The 20,979-nt window shown below is 37.8% G+C and overlaps 1 protein-coding gene across 1 annotated transcript in view; it reads left to right on the top strand.

Moving 5' to 3' along the window:
- Window positions 1-18,247, top strand: part of LOC131078563 (ADP-ribosylation factor) — an 81,194-nt gene extending 62,947 nt beyond the window's left edge. Inside the window, exons 4-7 of the mRNA XM_058016296.2 lie at window positions 17,041-17,100; window positions 17,205-17,270; window positions 17,383-17,585; window positions 17,663-18,247. Coding sequence (XP_057872279.2) covers window positions 17,041-17,100; window positions 17,205-17,270; window positions 17,383-17,580 — 324 coding nt within the window. The 3' untranslated portion in view covers window positions 17,581-17,585; window positions 17,663-18,247. The remainder of the gene's footprint in view (window positions 1-17,040; window positions 17,101-17,204; window positions 17,271-17,382; window positions 17,586-17,662) is intronic.
- The last annotated feature ends 2,732 nt before the right edge of the window (window positions 18,248-20,979 follow it).

Here is a 20,979-nt window from a genome sequence, read left to right on the forward strand (position 1 = left end):
TATATATATATATATTCAGCTTTGGTCTTAGCTTGTTTTTCAACCGTAATCCCCCTAAACCAATTTTCTTTTGGGGTAAGAAAACCGTGAGATTATTCTTAACAAATTAGGTTAAATCTTAATTGATTTCATCTATGCAATGTTCCTCTAGATTTTCATGCCTTCCGCTTACAGATATAGGTATAGCATATACTTAGATGCAACCTAGAAATTATTCTTTCCCACACCTAGAATATGGGTGATTTTAGAGTTGCATTAGATACATTTAGATTCAGCATTTCGAAAAATTGTGCCATTTTCAGGTGAAATGTTTAAAAAAACAAACCTTCTTTCATTTGATGTTTTTAAAATGTTGATTTTTTTTGGTTAGTAATTATATGTATTTTATTAATAGTCAAAACAAAGTACATAAGTTGTAGTATCATCTATCCCACATTACAGAGAAATAGTGCCAAAATTTGCTTCAAATCAATGTCCATAGTCTGACAAACCATCAACCAAAACCCTACCCCTGCCTACTAGTACATTCTGCCCTATACATCCATTTATATAATTTAATAGTTTAAAACATGTAACGATCGATAATGTAACTACATAAACAAGCTTTAAACAAAAAAACACAGTGTTTTTCATTTCATTTCTTCCTCACTACTTTCAAAGGCCCATTGACCCACTAGTTTTTCAGCTCAAACCTTGTAACGATTGATAATGTAACTACATAAACAAGCTTTAAATAAAAAAACACAGTGTTTTTCATTTCATTTCTTCCTGTCTACTCTCAAAGGTCCATTGACCCACTAGTTTTTCAGCTCGAACCTTGCTTTTGGTTCTTCCTCCGGCCCCTCCTGTTGATGTGTAGCTCGGTCGGATCCCTTCTAGGGCCGACCTAGTACACCTAATGGCTAATTGGCCTGTCAGCCTTAGCCATGTTTTCTATCACATTTTGTTACATAAATTCTTGTTTAGGTCTGGCCCTATTTGGGCGGTGTATGTAACTTGCAAATATGTAAATTGGGCTAGACCCATAATGTAACTTGTAATAGGTCAAGACCTATATGTGTAACTTGTAAATCATAATGTAACTTGTGATTCTTGGCGGCAAAATTATGCAAGGCTGACTAGAGACCTATAGAAGGCATTGACACCTATATATGCAAGGTGATTTGAGGTCAAATCACCTTGCATCAGCGAATCATCTATCTCTCTAATGTGTGACTTACCTCTACACATCAACTAGCAAGCTATCTGCTATTGGCGAATCATCTTCAGTGAGTTATATCTGCTATTCAGGCTAGCGATCTACCCTCTGCTTTCTAATCAGCAAACATTGCAAGCAAATTGATATCTCCAGTCAAGCGAATTCTGTCTAAGGTTGGCGATCCATCTTCTAGGCTGGACAAAGATCATATATGACTATAGAAACATCATTCAAAGACATGGAGCTCCATTCTGGGCTGTCAAAGTGATTCACAGTGATAGTGATCAGAACTTCAAGGCAGATTTGTGTATCTCAGATAAGTTGTGTTCTATTTTGGATTGTGCCCTAACAAGGAACATTGTAAATCTGCTACTGTGTTTGATCTAATACAATCTGAGATATTCTTTGCTTTGTTTTTCACCTCCATGAGGGAGGTTTTCCCAGGGTACTGCTGTGTTATGTGTATTGCATTTATTGTTTTCTGTTCTTTGTTATCAGTCTGATCTTAAAATCAACATGGTATCAGAGCCAGGTTAGTTCAGTTGTGATCAGACTTCGTGATAGCAACGCTTCTACTTCACATTCTTCATGCCATTTCCAACATTGAAGATGGTGACTGGTTTAAATGTCGAAGATAGACTTGACAGAGCTTTGAACTTCACCTCGTGGAAGGTTAGAGTCCTTATTGCACTTGAAGAGAATGATCTACTTCGGTTTGTAGAAGGAAAAGATTAGCCTAAGCCTGAAGATCAAGAGGAGAAACTCCAATTCAAGAAGAATGCTGTCAAAACCAAGAAGATCCTTATTGACTCCGTGAAAGATCATCTTGTTCCCATCATCTCCAAGATGTCTTTAGCTAGAGATATCTTGAAGACATTGGAAGGGATGTATGAAATCAACAACACAAGTAGAGCACTTGCATTGAGACAGTAACTTCACCAAGTCAAGATAGCAAAGGGAGAATCAGTCATATCCTTCTTCATGAAGATTGCAGAATTGAGAGATTAGCTTAGCTCCATTGGAGATGAACTTGTGGACAAGGATCTTGTCATGCTAGCGTTGGATGGCCTTCCAAACTCTTGGGAGCCATTTATCCAAGGCATAAGTGGGAGATCCAAATTTCCCAAATTTGATTGCCTTCGTGCTGATTGTATTCAAGAGGAGTCAAGGTTGATATCAAGAGGAATTGAGCATAATCATTATAATGTGGAAAATCAAGTCCTTGCTACACTCACTTCTATGGAAAAAGGCAAAAGAAGAAAGAGGGATAGAGACAAAGCTCTAGATCCTATTCCAAAAAAGGACTTATCTCACATTCAATGTTTTAGGTGTGACAAGTATGGTCACATTGTTCTAGAGTGCAAATCTAGGTCTACTCCACTAGCTTCTTCTGCAGAAGTTGACATAGGGACACCTCAGGAGGAGCCAAGGTCAAATGTCAACTCAAAAGGGTTCTTGTTCTAAAAGGAGGAAATGTCATTTTTCAGCTTTAGAGGGAGCCTAACATTTCAGCTTCAGAGGGAGCCACGTCATCATGAAGATCTGTTTAATGCATTTTTCTCTGTGATGGAGAATTTTGAGGTGAAAGCCCTTGTTAATGAGTTCTTCTTTGAGAGAGAGAAGTTCGAGGTGCAATCCCTTGTTAATGAGTTCTTCTCTGTGAGGAGAAGTTGGAGGTGCAATCCCTTGTTCATGCATATTTCTCTGCGAGAGAAGTTTGAGGTGAAAGCCCTCGTTCCACCCTCTGTGAGTAGGTATGGTGGATCCACCCTTTGCGAGTAGGCATGGTGGAAATGCATTCTTCTCTAGGAGAAGTTTGAGGTGAAAGCCCTCGTTCCACCCTCTGCGAGTAGGTATGGTGGATCTACCATCTGCGAGATGGCATGGTGGAGATGCATTCTTCTCTGGGAGAATTTTGAGGTGAGAGCCCTTGTTCCACCCTCTGTGAGTAGGTATGATGGATGTCATGGAAGAAATTCCATGAGGTAGCATTTGTGCTTATTCACACTTTGGGATTAGCTATGGTGAATGTCATCACTATTCTGTGATGAATACATGTATCTTTTCCATCCATGGGAGTAGCCGTGATGAACCCACCCTCTGGGAGTAGCCATGATGGTTGTCACTACGTGACATGGTTATTCAGAAGGAATCCTCCCTAGCTAAGAGGGAGTGTTGATGTGTAGCTAGGTGGGATCCCTTTTAGGGCCGACCTAGTACACCTAATGGCCAATTGGCCAGTCGGCCTTAGCCATGTTTGCTATCACATTTTGTTACATAAATTCTTGTTTAGGTCTGGCCCTATTTGGGCGGTGTATGTAACTTGCAAATATGTAAATTGGGCAAGACCCATAACTTGTAATTAATAATGTAACTTGTGATTCTTGGTGCCAAAAATATGCAAGGCCGACTAGAGACCTATAGAAGGCATTGACACCTATATATGCAAGGTGATTTGAGGTCAAATCACATCAGATCAGCGAATCATCTATCTCTCTAATGTGCGACTTACCTCTGCACATCAACCAACGAGCTATCTCCTATTGGCGAATCATCTTCAGCGAGTTATATCTGCTATTCAGGCTAGCGGTCTGCCCTCTACTTTCTAATCAACAAACATTGCAAGTGAATTGATATCTCCAGTCAAGCAAATTTTGTCTAAGGCTGGCGATCCATCTTCCAGGGTGGGCGAAGAATATATGACTACACAAACATCATTCAAAGACAGCGAACTCCATTGTGGGCTGTCAAAGTGATTCACAGTGATGGTGATCAGAACTTCAAGGCAGATTTGTGTATCTCAGATAAGTTGTGTTCTATTTTGGATTATGCCCTAACAAGGAACATTGTAAATCTGCTACTGTGCTTGATCTAATACAATCTGAGATATTCTTTGTTGGGTTTTTCACCTCCACGAGGGAGGTTTTCCCAGGGTACTGCTGTGTTATGTGTATTGCATTTATTGTTTTTTAGTTCTTTGTTATCAGTCGTATCCTAAAATCAACACCTCCTTCCTCTTTCCTTTGGCTCACTCTCGTTCCTTTGCTTGCAAGTAATGAATCAACAAATCCCAATTGATATACGCTTTTGCCCGACGCTCATCCTTGTTAGTCCCCTGCACCCAACGAATAAATGACATCAGCTTTTGAGGAGTTTCCTCATGTGTGCCCTTGGGCACCTCCGCAGGCATAAACCCTGCCCTTGAAATTGCCCCTGCCCCTGAAATTGCCCTTTCCAACATTGATTGCAGACCATACAACCAATCATTTCCCACACAACCCTTCAACACCCATTCAACATCTTTTTGTCCAACGTCCAACCTCCATGCCGCTGCCATTGACACGATGTCTATTTTTGTCCTGTGTTTTGTCATCAAAAACTCTTCACCAAAAAGGATTTCCATGATTTGAATGAAAATTTCTTCGTCAAATATGAAGAGATTCTTCATTCTTTTCTTTGTTACTTTGCCTATAAACGCTAATTGTTGCTTTGGCGTAATCAAGGAAAAGGTGGCCTCCATATTGAAATGCAGTCGCCACTCGTTCTTAATTGTGAGCACCAAGTGCTATCTCCGTAGCTTTTATTAACCACTTTGGTGACTCATGTCACCTTACCCCTCCACCATGGCAGCATACTATACCAACTCAGAAATCGAGCTCGAGATTATGAAAATCTTCCACTGTACTCTTCGGCCCATCGTCAAGTGTCATTGCCCATTTGGATAGTCTGTTCTCCATGTCGTTCCCTAATCTAATTACATGCCCAATTTCAAATTCCTCAAAAGTTTCTAATAAATGCTTGGCAACGGTTATATATTTATTCAAATTCCATATGTATTTCATCGTTTTTAAGTGCATTACATAATAAACAATGAATCTCCTTCAAGCTGTATTGTCGAGAAGCCCAATTTTTTCCCCATTTTCAATGCTTTGATAGCCGCTTGAGCCTCTACTTCATTGTTTTTTCCCTCTGCAAGTTTTGAAGCTCCAATTGCTACAATATTGCCCTCCCAGTCTCATAACACACATCTAGCTCCTGATGGTCTTGGGTTGCTCTTTGAGGCCCCATCAAAATTAATTTTATACCATTTTTCCCTCGGTTTCGACCACTCCACCACCTTCACTTTCTCGGATTTTGGATTAACCCAAGTAGGCCCATTAACAGGCCGTTTTTAAAATGTGGATTTATAAGCACATGTGCATTCACTCCGAGCTCTATGGAATGCATTCCAAGCTCTTTGCATCGAGTTTGCACTTTTCATGTTTTTGAATTGAGGTTATTGTTGACGAGATTCGTTCCATGATGGGGAAATTTGATGTATTTAAAGTTGCTTGATATTGTGAGAAAGGCATGTCAATAGATCATAGAGTTTATCTAGTTTTAGCCCTAAATAATAGCCATATCCATATTGGATACCTAACCATATGCATGCCCATGCAACTTTGGCTATTACTAAACTAAATGTAGAACAATAAAATCTTTAGCTAAACAGGGTGTTCAACCTGGAGTGGGTAAACCCTAAATATGTCAAAACAGCAATACAATGCATTACAAACATTACCAATAACCTTGAGAAAGGAAAACCAATTGCAAAAGAAGACAATGAATCTGTTATTTCTGATGAGTTAGATAATACATTAAAACCAAGGTTAAAGCAATACAGCTAATACTAAAATTTGAGCGTCATGGAATCAAACCCCAAAATCAAACTCGCAGACAAAACAACACTACTTTACATTACAAACATTACCAATAATCACAAGAAAGGAAAAGCACTTTCAAAAGAAAACAATGAATCCTTTTTTTGGATGAATTAGACCATATATTAAAACCAAGGTTAAAGCAATACAGTTAATCCTAAAAAAGTAGGCAGCATGGAATCATGCCCCAAAACCAAACCTGCAAAGCTGAGAAATGAAGTATCAAGTAGCCTCAAAAAGGAAACAACCATGGAGCTATGACCCCCAAAAGGAAACAGTCATCTAAATCGTATGTTCAATATAAAACATAAACAGAAAACGAATTAATCAGCAAGTGCAAAAAGCCAGTTGTGGGAGGGGTTTCCTGATCAGGAGTTCTTTGCCTTATTCACTGGCTCCCAACTGATAAAAGTGGCGTCTCTTTCTCTTCAAGGTCTTCCTGTGGCAAAGAATCTCATCCACTCAACTGTAACTGAACACTCCTTTTGAGGGAGATGACAAGCACTAGGCAAGGAAATTTGTATTGACCCCTAGCAAGGCCCATCCAAGCCTCGGAGGGGATGATGAATAATGGTAAGCAAGCCATGATCATTTGCCATTGTTGCTGTTTGGAGGAGTCCATCCCGCAGGTTGCCCATCCAGTGGCAGAGGAAACCCTCTTTGGAGGCTGTGAGAACAGTGCTAAGAGGAGATTGAGTGACTACAAATCTGCCCCTGATGGGAGGATCTATCATGAGAAGGTGAAGAGGGAAAAATCCTGGCAACTGTGGCAGGGGGCATTCCCTGAGTCGTCCAGCATGGTATGAAGATGTTGTAGTTCTAGGGCTACTTTGTTGGCTTGAACTTGTATCTGCACTAGCATATTAGAAATCAACAATAATTTGGTGTGTGGCAAAACTAGAATCAACATTAATATCAGTAAATATAACAGAATTTCTATCTTTCCGTATGCAAAAAGGAATTCCAATCTGAAAACATACCATAGTTGGGAGAATGCAGATGGAAATTTGGCCTCATCCCCAACAAAACAGTATGCCAAGTACAAGGCTTAGGCCAAAATTTCTAGAAGCCATGAATTCATTGGCAAGCTTATTGCCCATGAGCATAGAACTGAAAAAGATCCGACAGAGTTTCTTCTGGCCCAGAAAATGAGCATCTTGGATTTGAAATTGCAAGATGCAACATGCGGTTACCAATAGGAAGGCCCTAGTATAACAAACACCAAACAAAATGAGTTTATTTTGGGCTACACGATCTCTTTCTAGATTGGCTGAAATTGCTTGGACCACATGGAAGGAGATGGCAGGGACTTGAATCATAGGAAAATGTGACAACAACCATCTATATCCTTTTCCAGGATTATAATTGCGGAGAGCAGTATCCACGTACCACTTCCAGGCCTTCCACTAGGGTTTAGTAGAACACATTGAAAATTTTGTGCAAGTGATGAAATGGCATGACCTCAATTATTTGTTTGAGACTTTTCTTTGTTTGGGGTGTTTGCTGGGTGTTTTCAGTGTTATATTGGCTTGTCGAAGATTTGCCTTCTAGCATCCATTAAACATCTACCATTTTCCTATTTCCTTGAAACTCCAATGTTTGATGGTTTGTCTTAAGTCCCTTATTTGTGCTAGACTTTCAGAGTTTTCCATCCCTCCATCTCCGACCTTGAATAGCTTGACTAGGAGCACAAGGTATGGCTTTTCCTTAACCCCCGACAATTCAAAACTCCTTGTTTTTCATCGACCTCTCGCCAACTCATCGGAATGGTTTGGAAAGGTCACGTGGCTGTTGAAAAAGGTCCAGGTACGTCAGAAAGGTATTGATAGTTCTTAGAGATGACTTTTTGTTGTCTGAGGAGTATTAATGCATAGTTTTGCACTCAATTCAAGATGTTTCCATGACGGTTCATTGGATATGGTTAGAGTTCCATTTATTGCTGGATTTGGCCCTACACCTACCCATGGATGTCTAATTTGATTCATTTGAACACCATAACCATGGCAAAATCATTACAGGTGCCAGATTTGTAGGCGGTTGTTGCAGTAAAGATGAAAATGCTTAGGGAATGTCATAAATAATTCAATGAGCCGCTGCAACCACCAGATTTGATTCACAGGTACCTGTAGAGCATTGTTTAATTGAAAGAAGGCAGGTTCAAATGGGCTGTAATTGCTCAACATCATGCCCTGATTTACTAGAGTGACAGAAAGTGCAAAGCCCAAGCTTCATGCCATTTCAATGCGCTAATTGTTTTGGTGCTTTTTGTGTGCAGATTTTAAGGCCATTAATGCCCAAAATAATGTTGAATGGTAAGGAGTTTGTTTTATCACATTTCTGGGTGGATTTATAGATCCCAAAGGGGCGATTTCTATGCAGAGTATTTATTATGAAGGCAGGTAGGATATGGCTAATCCTTGCAATACCACATGGCCACGTGTTCCCTAGAGTTGAACTTTCTTTTTACAATCTATATATGCGACTTCTTCATTCATTGTAAGGGCAGGTTCTTTGGGTTTTTGTTGTGTAGTGTGCAGAATAGTCTAGGGTTGCAATTCTGATAGTGTGTCTGCTGTTAAAGCTACTCTTAGAACTTGCATAGAGGTAGCTACTGAAGCATACTTTTTGTAACCATGTGTCTTGTTGCCCAATTGTCTTCATTTTGGAAGGTTTTAAATAGTAAGGTATGACAGGTTCCGTGCAATTTGAAAAATTTCCTTCACCACATTTGCTGGTGGGAGTGTTATAGAGATTGACAGAGTGTCACAACACTTTAAATCAATGCAAATCGTTATTTTTATATGTCTCTTCTTTGTCACATGTAAATATTTACAAGTTTGGAGAAGGGTCATCAAGTAGATATGGTTACTATATATCATACCTCTGCTGTAACTTCTTGTTTCCTGTTTTAATAGTTGGATATGACTCTGTAACCCAACAATGCACTGGTCTTGAAGACTCAAACCTTCCACACGTTTTAAAAACCTATGTTGCTGGTCCAGGTTTGGGTTCAAATTCGTGTTCAAGATTCTGGTTCACTGGTTCAGCAAAATCTTGAAATGGGTTTTGGGTTCGACAATGTAAAAGCACGAATTAAGCTTAGAGTATCACATAGCATCATATAAACAACAAAACCACCATAAAGTTGTAATCATAGCATCATGATCATACCATCATACCATCATATGCTTCAAGTTCAATTTCAAAATAATAATATCGAGTTCAAGTTTCACTGTTTCAACAATTGGAACTTTTAACTTTTAAGTTTTAATCATCAAGCGGATTCTCTAAATCATCAACATCATCATCATCATTGACATTAGATGGACCACAAGCAATGCCGATGCTAATGCCACTTGCACTAATAGTGTTCTCGCTTTCTGAGTTTTCAAATGCAACATGCTGAGAAGTGGAAGCATCCAAGTTAGTATGCTCTAGCTGTATAACCCACATTTTCGTCTCCCCGTGCCTGTGTAATGTCCCCAAATTGGGATTAAACTATTGTGCCCAAATTGACAATTCCAACAATATAATTTATCTTTAACAGTAATATACTTAAAGTAACTTCACCTAATCATTAACAAACTTAAGAATTAATGAACAAATATATGGGTTAGTGTATTAAAGTAACATTGTCATTTTTAGCATGTAATGGTTATCTAGTTAGTTTGAGAAACTTTCCTTTCTGTCATTTGTTCACGATTGTTTCTTTTTTAGAAACATCATTTGCAATCCTTATTTAAGGAGTCTCTTGCTCCTTGGGAAATAACAAATTACCATTTCATGGTATTAGAGCTCAGGAGTTTTATTAAAAAAGTTTGTGGTTTTTTCCTGAAATATTGTTAAAAGTTTTTATTCAATTTTTTAATAAAAATCGAAGGATTTTTCTTTGGAGAAATCACAGAAAGTTTTTGAAATTTTTTTGGATTTGTTTTTACCTCTGGAAATTGTGGGTTTGTGTATGCAAATTGTAGGTTTCCTCTAAGATACAAAACAGGGGTTTTTGTCTAGAAATCGTGCCCTTGGTTTTTTCTACGAAATCATGGCATGCTTGGTTTCAAATCGTGTAGGGTTTGGTGAAACACGTCGGATTTAATCTCCTGGAAATTGTGTGCTTGCTATCAAGGGTTTCTGGCTCCTTTTCCACATGTGAGGGTTTATCATCTGTGACAACTTTTCTCTATAGGGCTGCGTGAAAGTTTTTCATAGTTTTTTGAATGATTTTTTGGAAAATTTGTGGGCTTTTTCTATATGTTTCAGCTCGCGTTGAGTCACCTAGTTTTTTTGTCACACTTGGAGTTTTCCTCTGTCTGCAATTGCCACAACTGGTGTTGTTCTTTGCTGGTGACTTGCGCATCCCATTTTTTTTTTCATGGTTTGGGCAAATCTTTTTTTCTTTGAACAATTTTTAAAAAAAATCATGTTTTCTAACAATCTGCTGGTGTAATCAGTGTGCACCTAGGGTTTTTATAAAATTTTGGCAATTTTTTAATAAAATCGTGGGTTTTCAAAAGAGCAAGGGGTTTTCGACAATTTTCGGAGCTGGTTTTCGACAGTTTTTAAATAAAATTGTGGGTATTCATCTTGAAATAAAATTGGGGATATTCATCTTCATAGCACCACCTCAAGATTTGTTACATCTGCTCACTGAAGGGTTTTGGTTAAATTTTGACTAGAAAAAGCAGATTTTTTTCAAAAATCAAAGTTTGTTGCCGCAATTGATTTTGACCTCATTTTTTATGTCATTGGAAAATAGGAGGGATGGTGTTGTTGACCAACATCATGTTGGAAGGGAATCAATGGTTTAATGGCAAGAGCTACAACACGGGGAAACAACGGATGCTCGCCATTTTCGAGTACCTTGATTAGATTGTCCTTGGTGTATATACTCATCCAATTGTTGTGGGTAAAGGCTAGGACAAGTTCGATGAGCGAATCGAGAGGCTATCATAGTCATCAAGTTATCAGTCACTGACGAGATGCTTCTTGAAGTGCCATCTGGCAAGACTACTACATAGATTTGGACACACCTAAAGAGTTTGCACGAGACATCTAACAAGGGCATAACAGTCTTCCTTAAGAGTATATTGTACTCGATCATGATGGACAACAAGTTGTTTTTGTAGGATCATCTCACGAAGATTAAAGACATTTGCGATCAATTGGAGGCCATTGGTCTCAACATGGAAGAAGAGGATATGGTGGTTATCACACTAAAAAGTTTACCACGATCCTATGAGCACTTCATCAAAACTCTTAACATTACATCCACCAATGTTGACTTAAAGTTTGATGAGCTGTGCAACAAGCTCTTGTAGTAGGACAGGTGGAAGAAGTATTATGGGGGCAATAGTGAGACAACCACTGTAGGATAGGCTTTTACTACCAAAGACAAAGGCAAAGGCAAGTCCACTCAGTAGAAAGGGCAAGGCAAATTTGAGGAGAGTTCCAAGAAGAATATCACATGTCATTATTGTGTTAAGCTTGGTCACATGAAGAAACAATGCATGAAGAGGTTGGCTGATCAGAAATCCAACCAGGGAGGGTCTTAGTAGAAGGCCCATGTTGCAAAGCACACCGAGAAGGAGTTTGCCTTTTATGCATTTATGGCCAAAAGACCAACAAAATCATGCCAAATTTTTTACATGGTACATTGATTTTGGAGCTTTTTGCCATTTCACACACGAGAGATTGGTTCATGGAGTTCAAGTCTTGCTTTGATTCAGTGATCTTTGGCGGTGGTGAAGAGTATACAGATGTCGGCAAGGGCAACGTTCAGATTACATCTAGTGGGAGAAATCTCATATTTCTCAATGTATACTATGTTTTAGGCATGGAGCTCAATCTATTCTCTGTGTCAGATTATGTGACATTGTCCAAAGTTGGACGTTTTCTTAAGTGCACATAAGTGCCACATTGTTGACAAGGAGTCCAAGAAGACAATTGGTATTGGCCTCAAAGAGCATGGATTGTTTTGGCTGGTTGATACCAAAGAGTCTTAGAAGCATGCAATGGCTGCGAAGAGTTCATCCATCAGTTTCTGTTCATGACTGTGGTGTTTCAGATTTGCAACCCGCATTTGTATTATGCATCCTGCGACCTAGTGTTTTAGATCCTCTGTACCTATGGTTTAGGGCCCCATGGAGTCGGGCCTTGTTCGATGTCTTCATCTCCTTGCAACAATGCAACTAGGGCATGCAATCTGCCTCTTTGTTTGGTCATTTGGAGATGTTCGGATGGGTTTTCATAAATTTTTTTCCCTTAAAAAAATTCTGATGGGTTTTAATAAATTTTTCACTTAAGAATTTCTAATGGGTTTTAATAATTTTTTTCCCTTAAAAAATTATAGGAGGGTTTTTTATAATTTTATCCAAAAATAATAATTTTGTTGGGTTTTGATCGATTTTTCACCTCAAAAATTGTGTCAGGTTTTAATCGATTTTTCTCCTAAAAAATTGTGTCTGGTCATTTGTAATTCGCGATGTTTGCGTGGGATTTTGGGTTTTGCCTGTTTTTTTCCTCAAAAATCATGGGTACAGATGTTCCTATCTTAGGGTTTTTACCGTTTTTTTGAAAAAATGATGCTTTGTAAGTTTCAGTTTCTGAGTTTGGCGATTTTTTCTTAAAAACCCTTGGCTTCTTGCAGTCTGTTTTGGGGTGTCATGCTCATTTGCAAAAGTTTGTGGACTATTTGTGTTCTCTAGAAGTTCTTTAGATTTTGGGAGGGTCAATGGCAGGCTCATGTCGCAAAACGTTTTGAAAAGAAGGGGGCAGCCATCTTTGTTTTTCTGTGGGTAGTTAGAATGATGACTGTTAAGGGAGGGTATTAGAATATTGTAATGTTTCTTTAATGGTCATCTTTGTCATCTTAGTCGTCTTTGGTTAGTTTCTATTTTCAGCTTTAGTTCACGATTGTTTTATTTAGAAACATCGTCTTGTACTTTTCTATTTAAGGAGACTTCGTCTCCATTATTTAATACAACATTGAATATTTTGACAATTGTTTAGTTATTGTCTTTGAGTGGACCTCCTCAAGAGTTGAGATGGAGGTTCTACCTCCTTATTTGAACTATTGGAACTATCTAAGCTCTCCTCCTTTTTAGGGCCTTGATGAGCTTTTGGTTCAACCTTCTCGATGGTTAGGGTTAGTTGAACCACATCTTTCTTCCTGTCCTAGTTTGGCTGCAACATCACGAAAGAAGGTTTAATCTATGAAAATAAGACTTTTGTTGTATAAAAATATCGTGGCCATAGGGTTCCAAAGCTTGTACACTTTTACGTTGACACCATAGCTGATGAAGATGCATCTCATTGCCTTGTTCACCAACTTTGTTCACCAACTTTGATTGCTTCCTCCTAGGCACATATGCATGTGATTTGCAACCAAAAATACAAAGATGATGTAATGAGGGTTTTTTGCCCATCCATGCCTCCATAAAGGTCAACGGTAAAGTTGTGTGCCTGCCTGAGGGGAGGGCAACAATTCGAATTGCAGCATAAGATATGCTGTCTCGGACATGCTTTGCTTGGCCCAGGTCACGATGTCATTGTTGCACATAGGATGCAACGACAAGAGTTGGACGGGCAGTGACATAACACTGTAGTCTGTAGTGACACGAAGGAGTACAAAGAGCCCATTGCACAGAGAGACCATGCCTAGCATCAGGGTTACCCGAAGATCATTTGAGCGAAACATGCCTAGCACAACGGAGCGTAAGGAGGATGTGTTGACATGGAGAGGTGGAGTGATAAGGAGTTTGGAGAAATAAGGAGAGGCGGGAGATATAAGGAGTATGGAGAGATAAGGAGAGCAAGGAGACATAAGGAGTATGGAGAGATAAGTATTTCGAATAGACGGTCAAACATCTTCAGAGGGATGAGGAGAAGAATAGATAGGATGGCACAAGGAGATATAAGGGTGTTAATGCCGAACATATCCGAGGATGAGACCCCTTGACAATGTGGTCTCACTAGTTCATAGCTCTAGTCAAAAGCGATTCGGCTTCGGCCGCTTACCAATAAAAAAAACAAGAGTTAATGTAGAGAATTATTTATTAAGTAACAAATTGTTGCAATTGCTTTTGCTTAGATCTTTTGCTCCAAACGAACTCTACAAAGTATATTCCTAGCTTTGTCTATTAACATCTTATTCATTTTTTCTGCAACTCTATTCTGCTAAGGAGTATATGGAATTTTCTTATTTTTACCAATCTAGTGCTATTTATGGAATCTATTAAATCCCGTAGAACAGGAATTCACCACCAATGTTAATTTGCAAAATCTTCATCTTCCTACCAATATTTGAATTTCTTAAATTGACTAAAGACTTAAGATTTACTCTTGAAGAAATACATCCATGTCCTAGAATAATCATCTATAAAAGATACATAATACAAGGGTTAGAAATTGAAAGAGCATTAATAGGACTAAATACATCTTTGAATGGATTAAATCCAACGTGCAAAAATCTTGTGAGAACTATAAAACTAAATTTGTTTTCTATAAACAAAATGTTAAGAAAATCAAATTCAAGAGTACAATCATTCATTGCCTCAATAAGACTCTTATTATTTAGGGTCCTTAGACATGTCACCTATATGGCCCATTCTTCAATACCACAACATTGTTTTCTTCACAAATATCTTTCTCTCTAAAGAAAGAGCTTGTTGAGGTATCTAAAAAAACATGACAATCAGAAGTAAACACGACACTCCTCTTCGTTGTCGGTTTTGATGGTGAAGGTGTAGGTTTTCCTTTGACTATAGGAGTAGAAGATATATTGAACCATGCAGTGCATGCATCTAGCTGAAATAAAGTGTCCACATGAACATCTTTAGCGAGTACCATAGCTGCTTACACCATTTAATACTTTATACTAGAGGAAACAATTTGCACATTCACATCATTGAGGTTGCTAATTGATAACAAGTTTTGTGCCAAACCAAAGATGTGCAAGACACCATTGATTCCCTTCACTTGTCCATTAGGGAATTGAATCCGGACTTCGCTATCTATGCTCAAATAAGAATCATCATTGAGGTACACTTTCCCACCATCATATTCTTCATACTTGGAAAGCCACCTTGAATGGGAGGTTGTATTGAAGAAAGATCTACCCAGTTTGTCAACTACACACCTTTTGATAGATGAGTTGTCAAAGTTGCAACAAAGGTATTTGCATCATCTTGAGAAGACTTTTTAGACTCATCATTTGAACCATTTTTCTTTTTCTTTTTCTTTTTCTCCTCTTTGTAGTCCGGAACTGTTTGGTGTTGTTGTACTTCCAACACTTATTTTTGGATCTCCCATAGGATTTGGATCTTTTTGCCTTTCTCCTTTGGTTTTCCATGAACAACTAGGGCCTCCTTAGTATATTTAGGAGCTTTCTCCTACATCTCCTTTGAGAGTAAAGGAACTGCTATCTCATTTGCTTTGAGTTTCGAGTTAGGTGTCTCAATTGCAATTGCATAGCGATCTCACAAGTTTGGCAAAGAACAAAGAAGTGTCATGCAACGATCCTCCATTTTCACTCCAATAGAGTGAAACTAGGTCAATCATATTAAAGTTTAAACATATTAAAGTGCTCAACCACAAAACTACCTTTGTCAATTCTCAAGGTGTGTAGCTTCTTTGTCACGAAAAGTTTGTTAACTAGGGATTTAGTTTGGTACATATCTCCCGACTTCTTCCAAAGAGCTTATAATGTGGCTTCTTTGTATACATTTGACAAAATAGAGCCTGCCAAGCAGAGCTTAATGAATCCCTTCACCGTTTTGTTCAATAGATTCCAATTGAATTGTTGATGTAAGGTTTGTTTGGATTTGAATACGGAAGCTCATAGATATCTTTCTACAAGCATGTCCTCAATTTTGAGCTTTCATAGCTCAGAGTTAGTGCTGGTGAATCTCTCCATCTCTATTCTTGATGTGCATGCCATTTTCCTAAACCAAAATTTCCTTTTGTGCAAGCTTCTACTCAAACCAAGACTACAATTGAAAACCTTCTCCATGACACCTAGGACTTGAGGTGATAAAGCTCTAATACCAAATGAAAGAAAACAAAGGGGTGGAATACTCTTTCTACATTGATCTATGGGAGGAGGTATGCGAAAAAAGTTAAATAAATCATATGGTTACAAGGAAATAAACATAAATGCAATATTACCATAACACAATGATTTACATGGGGAAAACCCTTTTGGAATAAAAGCCCTGAACTCTAAACCAACTTAATGTATTATTCAATAATTGTTGTTACAATACACCTGCAGAGTCTAAGCCTTTACAAGAATATCACCAATATAAGATCTGGGCAATTTTGGAAGCATAACAATACCCTCAAAACTCACTATAAAACTTTCATCTTGAGCATCTAATTAATAGGAGAAGCAATACATAAAACCATCAAATGGTAATTAGGAAACCATGAGCTAAAACCACTCAATCCATCACCCATATCCCAAGATGAGTCCACGGTAAAATAACATATTCCTTCCCCATCTTAACCTCATCATAATTTACTCACTGAAATGGTTGCTCCATTATCTCCAATCAAAGATGTTCTTGTATTTTGGATATGGGAGGTCCAACTTTTGGAGCACATAACTTTTGATCCAGGAAGCTGATTGAGCCCTTCGAATTTTTTTAAATTAAAGATCTTGAAAAGGTCCATGTTACTTAAACCAGCTTGCTTCGGTTAAGACCTCTTTTGACATTTTCTGGGGTAAATTATATCTCCAGAGCCTTGAAGATTGCCTTTTTATGTTCTTAACATCAGGGTGCAAGGTTGAACTTGAGACACCTTTCCTAACAATTTGTGTTATGTAAATGATATTAATTTCAAAGATTGTCAAGGTTGGTTGGCATGTTTGTTATTCACATTCACAATAAATTTATAAAGCTAGAGAACTAAAATATTTGTGATAGCTCTGGGAATATTTATTTCTGTGCATGGGATAAAAGCTTGTACCAAATACTGTATAAAGTCATCAAAATACATTCAATGAATTTTCAAGGAAAGCGCTTTCTGTGGGTTCTGATCAACAATCTTTGACTCTGAGCCCAATTGACTCCTTCGCCTAAAACATAGCAGGAGAAAAAACAGATTTTGTAAAGCTTATATTGATTTGGTGTATGTTTGCAGATTTATGTTGTGGATTCTGTAGACAGGGAAAGGATTGGGAGAGCAAAGGCCGAATTTGAGGTTTGGTTGGCAGTAAAATTTTCATCTAGATATTATTTCCTTTCAACAATCATTGTGGGCCCCCTTTACTACGATGGACCTAATTTTTTCATTGTTTTGCTCAGGCCATCGTTAATGATCCTTTCATGAGGAATAGTGCTATCTTAGTGTTTGCAAACAAACAAGATATGGTTGGTGCTTATTGTTGCTCTCTTTACTTTCCATTGGAAATTTTGACAATGTTTCCATTTAAAAAGGCTTTGGTTGTAACCATGGGAGCAAACTTCTGGTGGACTTGAACAGAAGGGGGCCATGACTCCAATGGAAATATGTGAAGGTTTTGGACTTTTCAACTTACGCAACAGAAGGTGGCAAATTCAAGGTACTTGCGCCACAAAAGGAGAGGGTTTATATGAAGGACTGGACTGGTTGGCTACGACTCTGAAAGAAATGCAAGCTAGTGGAATGTCTACATCATTTGCTGGTTCGACCATTGGATAGAACAGGTAAGAATTTTTTAATCCCCCATATGGATCTCCCTTTTCTATAGTCACTGACATGGGATACCTTTTTCAATTATCAGGTCTATTTCTATTTGTTTCTCATGCATCTGTACTGGATCTCTTTCAAGATAAATATTTATGAGGACGAGCCATGGCCAAACTTTTGCATACCAACTGTGAAAGTCCATTTGCTTCCCCTATCCTTTGGTGATATAAAAGTCTTTTTTGGGCTCTGCTCAAGCCTTTGTATGTTCAAATCCCAGGTCCAAGTTCGTCGGTGTGTATTTTAGTTATTACTTATAAGCTAATTATTCAAGTCAATGTGCAATTGCACAAGGACATCCAGTTGACAATTTTTAAGCCTCATCATGTGGATTTCTCGGAGAGGTTCAAAATCCTTAGGACTGCGACTGATTTCTGCCATGTTATCTAGTCTTAAGATCTAAGTCTGAAAGTTTGTGAGCATAGAATTAATTATGCTGACTATCTGAATGATTTGAAACCTGCAATATCTACTAAAATTTTATTCAGCGTGCAAAATCTATGAATAAATAGCCGTATATAGATATACGACATTTCATTAATTTCAAATACATGTGACATCATGATGTTGTAATCCTTGACATTTGAATGACAGTTTTTAAAGAGGATGTGTAATTTTAAGATATTTGTTGCATCTAATTCCCACGAACACTAAAGAAAATAAGAAACATATGCATTGTAGGCTACATTTGAGGAAAAGTAGAGGATTTACTACTAATGTATATCATGGAGATTCCAATAAAATAACTTCATTTGCATTTATATGAAAACTTCACAAATGTTGCTCCAGACGTGTTATTTGATCGATCAATTTGGAATCTTCTCTGAAAAATTAGCAATATGGCAAATATTAGATTTATCTCACACATAATGGTTTTTCCATTCATTTAGCTGGGTAGAAATGGAAGGATACAAAGATTACAACCAAAATTTAATCCGATTGCATCTGCATCGTACTTTTGAGACTTTTTCTAGGTACGGAATCCAAATTATATGCAAGAATTCTGAAGGTCTAGTATTTGACATCATAATCATCACTGTAGGTGCAATATCTTGAAATGTAGCCCCTGTGAACCTTAACCTACTGGAAATAAATATTGAACACTATCACTTCGGATACAGATCAACTTATCATCCCCAAAAACTAAAGCCGTTCATTCACATTCTCACAAATATATTAGGACATTATTTGTGTATAATGTTTCCCACTAATTGTTGCCTATTAAGGGGCGTGACTTTTAGTTTATCATATCTGACAAAGGAATTCAAACTTCACATTAGCTTAGTAGAAAAAAAATCAATTAAATAACATTCCCTTGCCTTTTTGCCAACATTTATTCCACTTTCTCGACCCATTTTTGATGAAAATAATTGTTAATTAAAATATAATATTAAGGGGTTTTTTATTGCTTCCTTTGTTTCTTCTAATGATCATGACTTGGTGTTGATCAAGTTGTGGGCTTGATGAGTTAACTCTCCCTCGGTCAAACTTTGGACAACTTTTAACCCTTTTATCGAACCACTCAATGTGTGCTTGGTGTGGGTTTGTTTTCTTAATCTTCCCCATCATTTTTGGGAGAATTCTTATTACAAGGCAATTGACTTTATTGGCTGATTTTTGAAGGTTGATGATATCACTTTCTTCATGGGTCATTTTACGTTTGCTTGCATTTTGATCAGCACTGACCTTTCAATGCCTCTCCTCGGCGATGCGGTTCTTATGGTTAGGGATAAGCCATGGACTAAATTGTTGGATTATGAGGGCCTCTTCTTTCAATGTCATAGATGCTTCTCAACTAGTCACTTAGCTACTGATTGTTCTCTCTTGTTGTAAAGGCACAATTACTTGGTGGAAGGATGTCAATGGTGATCATTTGACTGGCCAGGGTTCTAGTTCTTCTTTTGATGACTTTTCATAGACTAATGATGACTCCTCTTAGGATGATGTTGAGCAATTTGCTACTGGTGTGGCCTCCTCAGGCCCCATGGATCCTACTAGTCATTGACATTTGCACCAATCTCTACATGAACATAAGCATCAAATTCAAATGATAGTAGAGGCTCTGAGTAATTGCTGTACTCATACCACCTAGAATAACAATCCCAGTAAATTGGAACTCATCCAAGCTACTAACCATACTTCAAACCAAGGTATACCAATATAGAAAAACTTCATGCCATCAACATATTAACTCTAAATCTGCAATCAAGTTTGTGTATATCCAACCACTTATCTCAAAGCAACATACCAATTCACAAATGACCATAGACAAGGCCAACTAACAAAGTCTACATCACTACTGTAACAATTTCATGGATAAAGACAATCCACATCCAAGTCATCCCATCAATTGGATAGGTGATCAACCCACACAATTGCATATCTCATAATTTAAATCAAATGAAACATGCAAACTCATCATCACATAAGTAATTAACAAACCAAGATATCACTGAGGATAATTAGACATATATCCATAAACTCCCACAGGACGAGTAATGTCAAATCTAGAAAAGATCAAAGAATATCAATTCTATCTATAGTACTTCACATAGAGGATGTAGCTAACTCCTCTATTACACAGTGTCAAGGAAACATACATTGATATGCAAATCCCACAACTAAATACGCTGCAATACCTCTCTCACCATCAATCTTCATAGCTCTTCCAAGTTCTTCACACTCAATCATGTGAATACAACATCCATGAAGAACAAGACCAAAAAGACAACTTGCAAATCAAATTATATCCTTGTTCCACACTAACATGTACCAAGTTGTGCAATGTAAGATCTCCTTCATCACTCTCAAATTGAAAAGATATCAACATTTAACATTCAAATCAATTGAAACATGAAAGCAATAGATATAAATCTCTCATACCAAAGGTAGATCAAACGAACCAATCCATTCCCACAACAAAGGGAATAAGCCTAAAGCCACAAACAATTTCCCGTACCTCTCCAAGTAACTCCTCAAAAATATATCCATAGCTTAAGACAAACAACAAGGAGAAAAATGCAAATCCATAAAATCATGCATCATTTTCTGACTTTTATATTCAAGACTTTAATGAGAAAACATGATACAAAATAAAGAATGCATCTGATAACTAGGCAAGCAATACCTCTCAAATCATTCACTTGCCAAATAGACCAAGAGTGGGAAACAAGATTGTAATGTGCTCACAAAACCAAGCAATGAAAGCTTACAATAAATGACAATCTTTTCTTCAAATCCATAATGGATTCACATTCATAAAAAGGTTTAGGCTCCTCAGTATTTCTGTTGAAATCTTCATCAAAGAGTAACCATCTCAACACATGATCTCAAAGAATAAGAGATCTCATAGCC

Source organism: Cryptomeria japonica, chromosome 8, assembly GCF_030272615.1.
Source record: "Cryptomeria japonica chromosome 8, Sugi_1.0, whole genome shotgun sequence".
Classification (NCBI taxonomy): domain Eukaryota; kingdom Viridiplantae; phylum Streptophyta; class Pinopsida; order Cupressales; family Cupressaceae; genus Cryptomeria; species Cryptomeria japonica.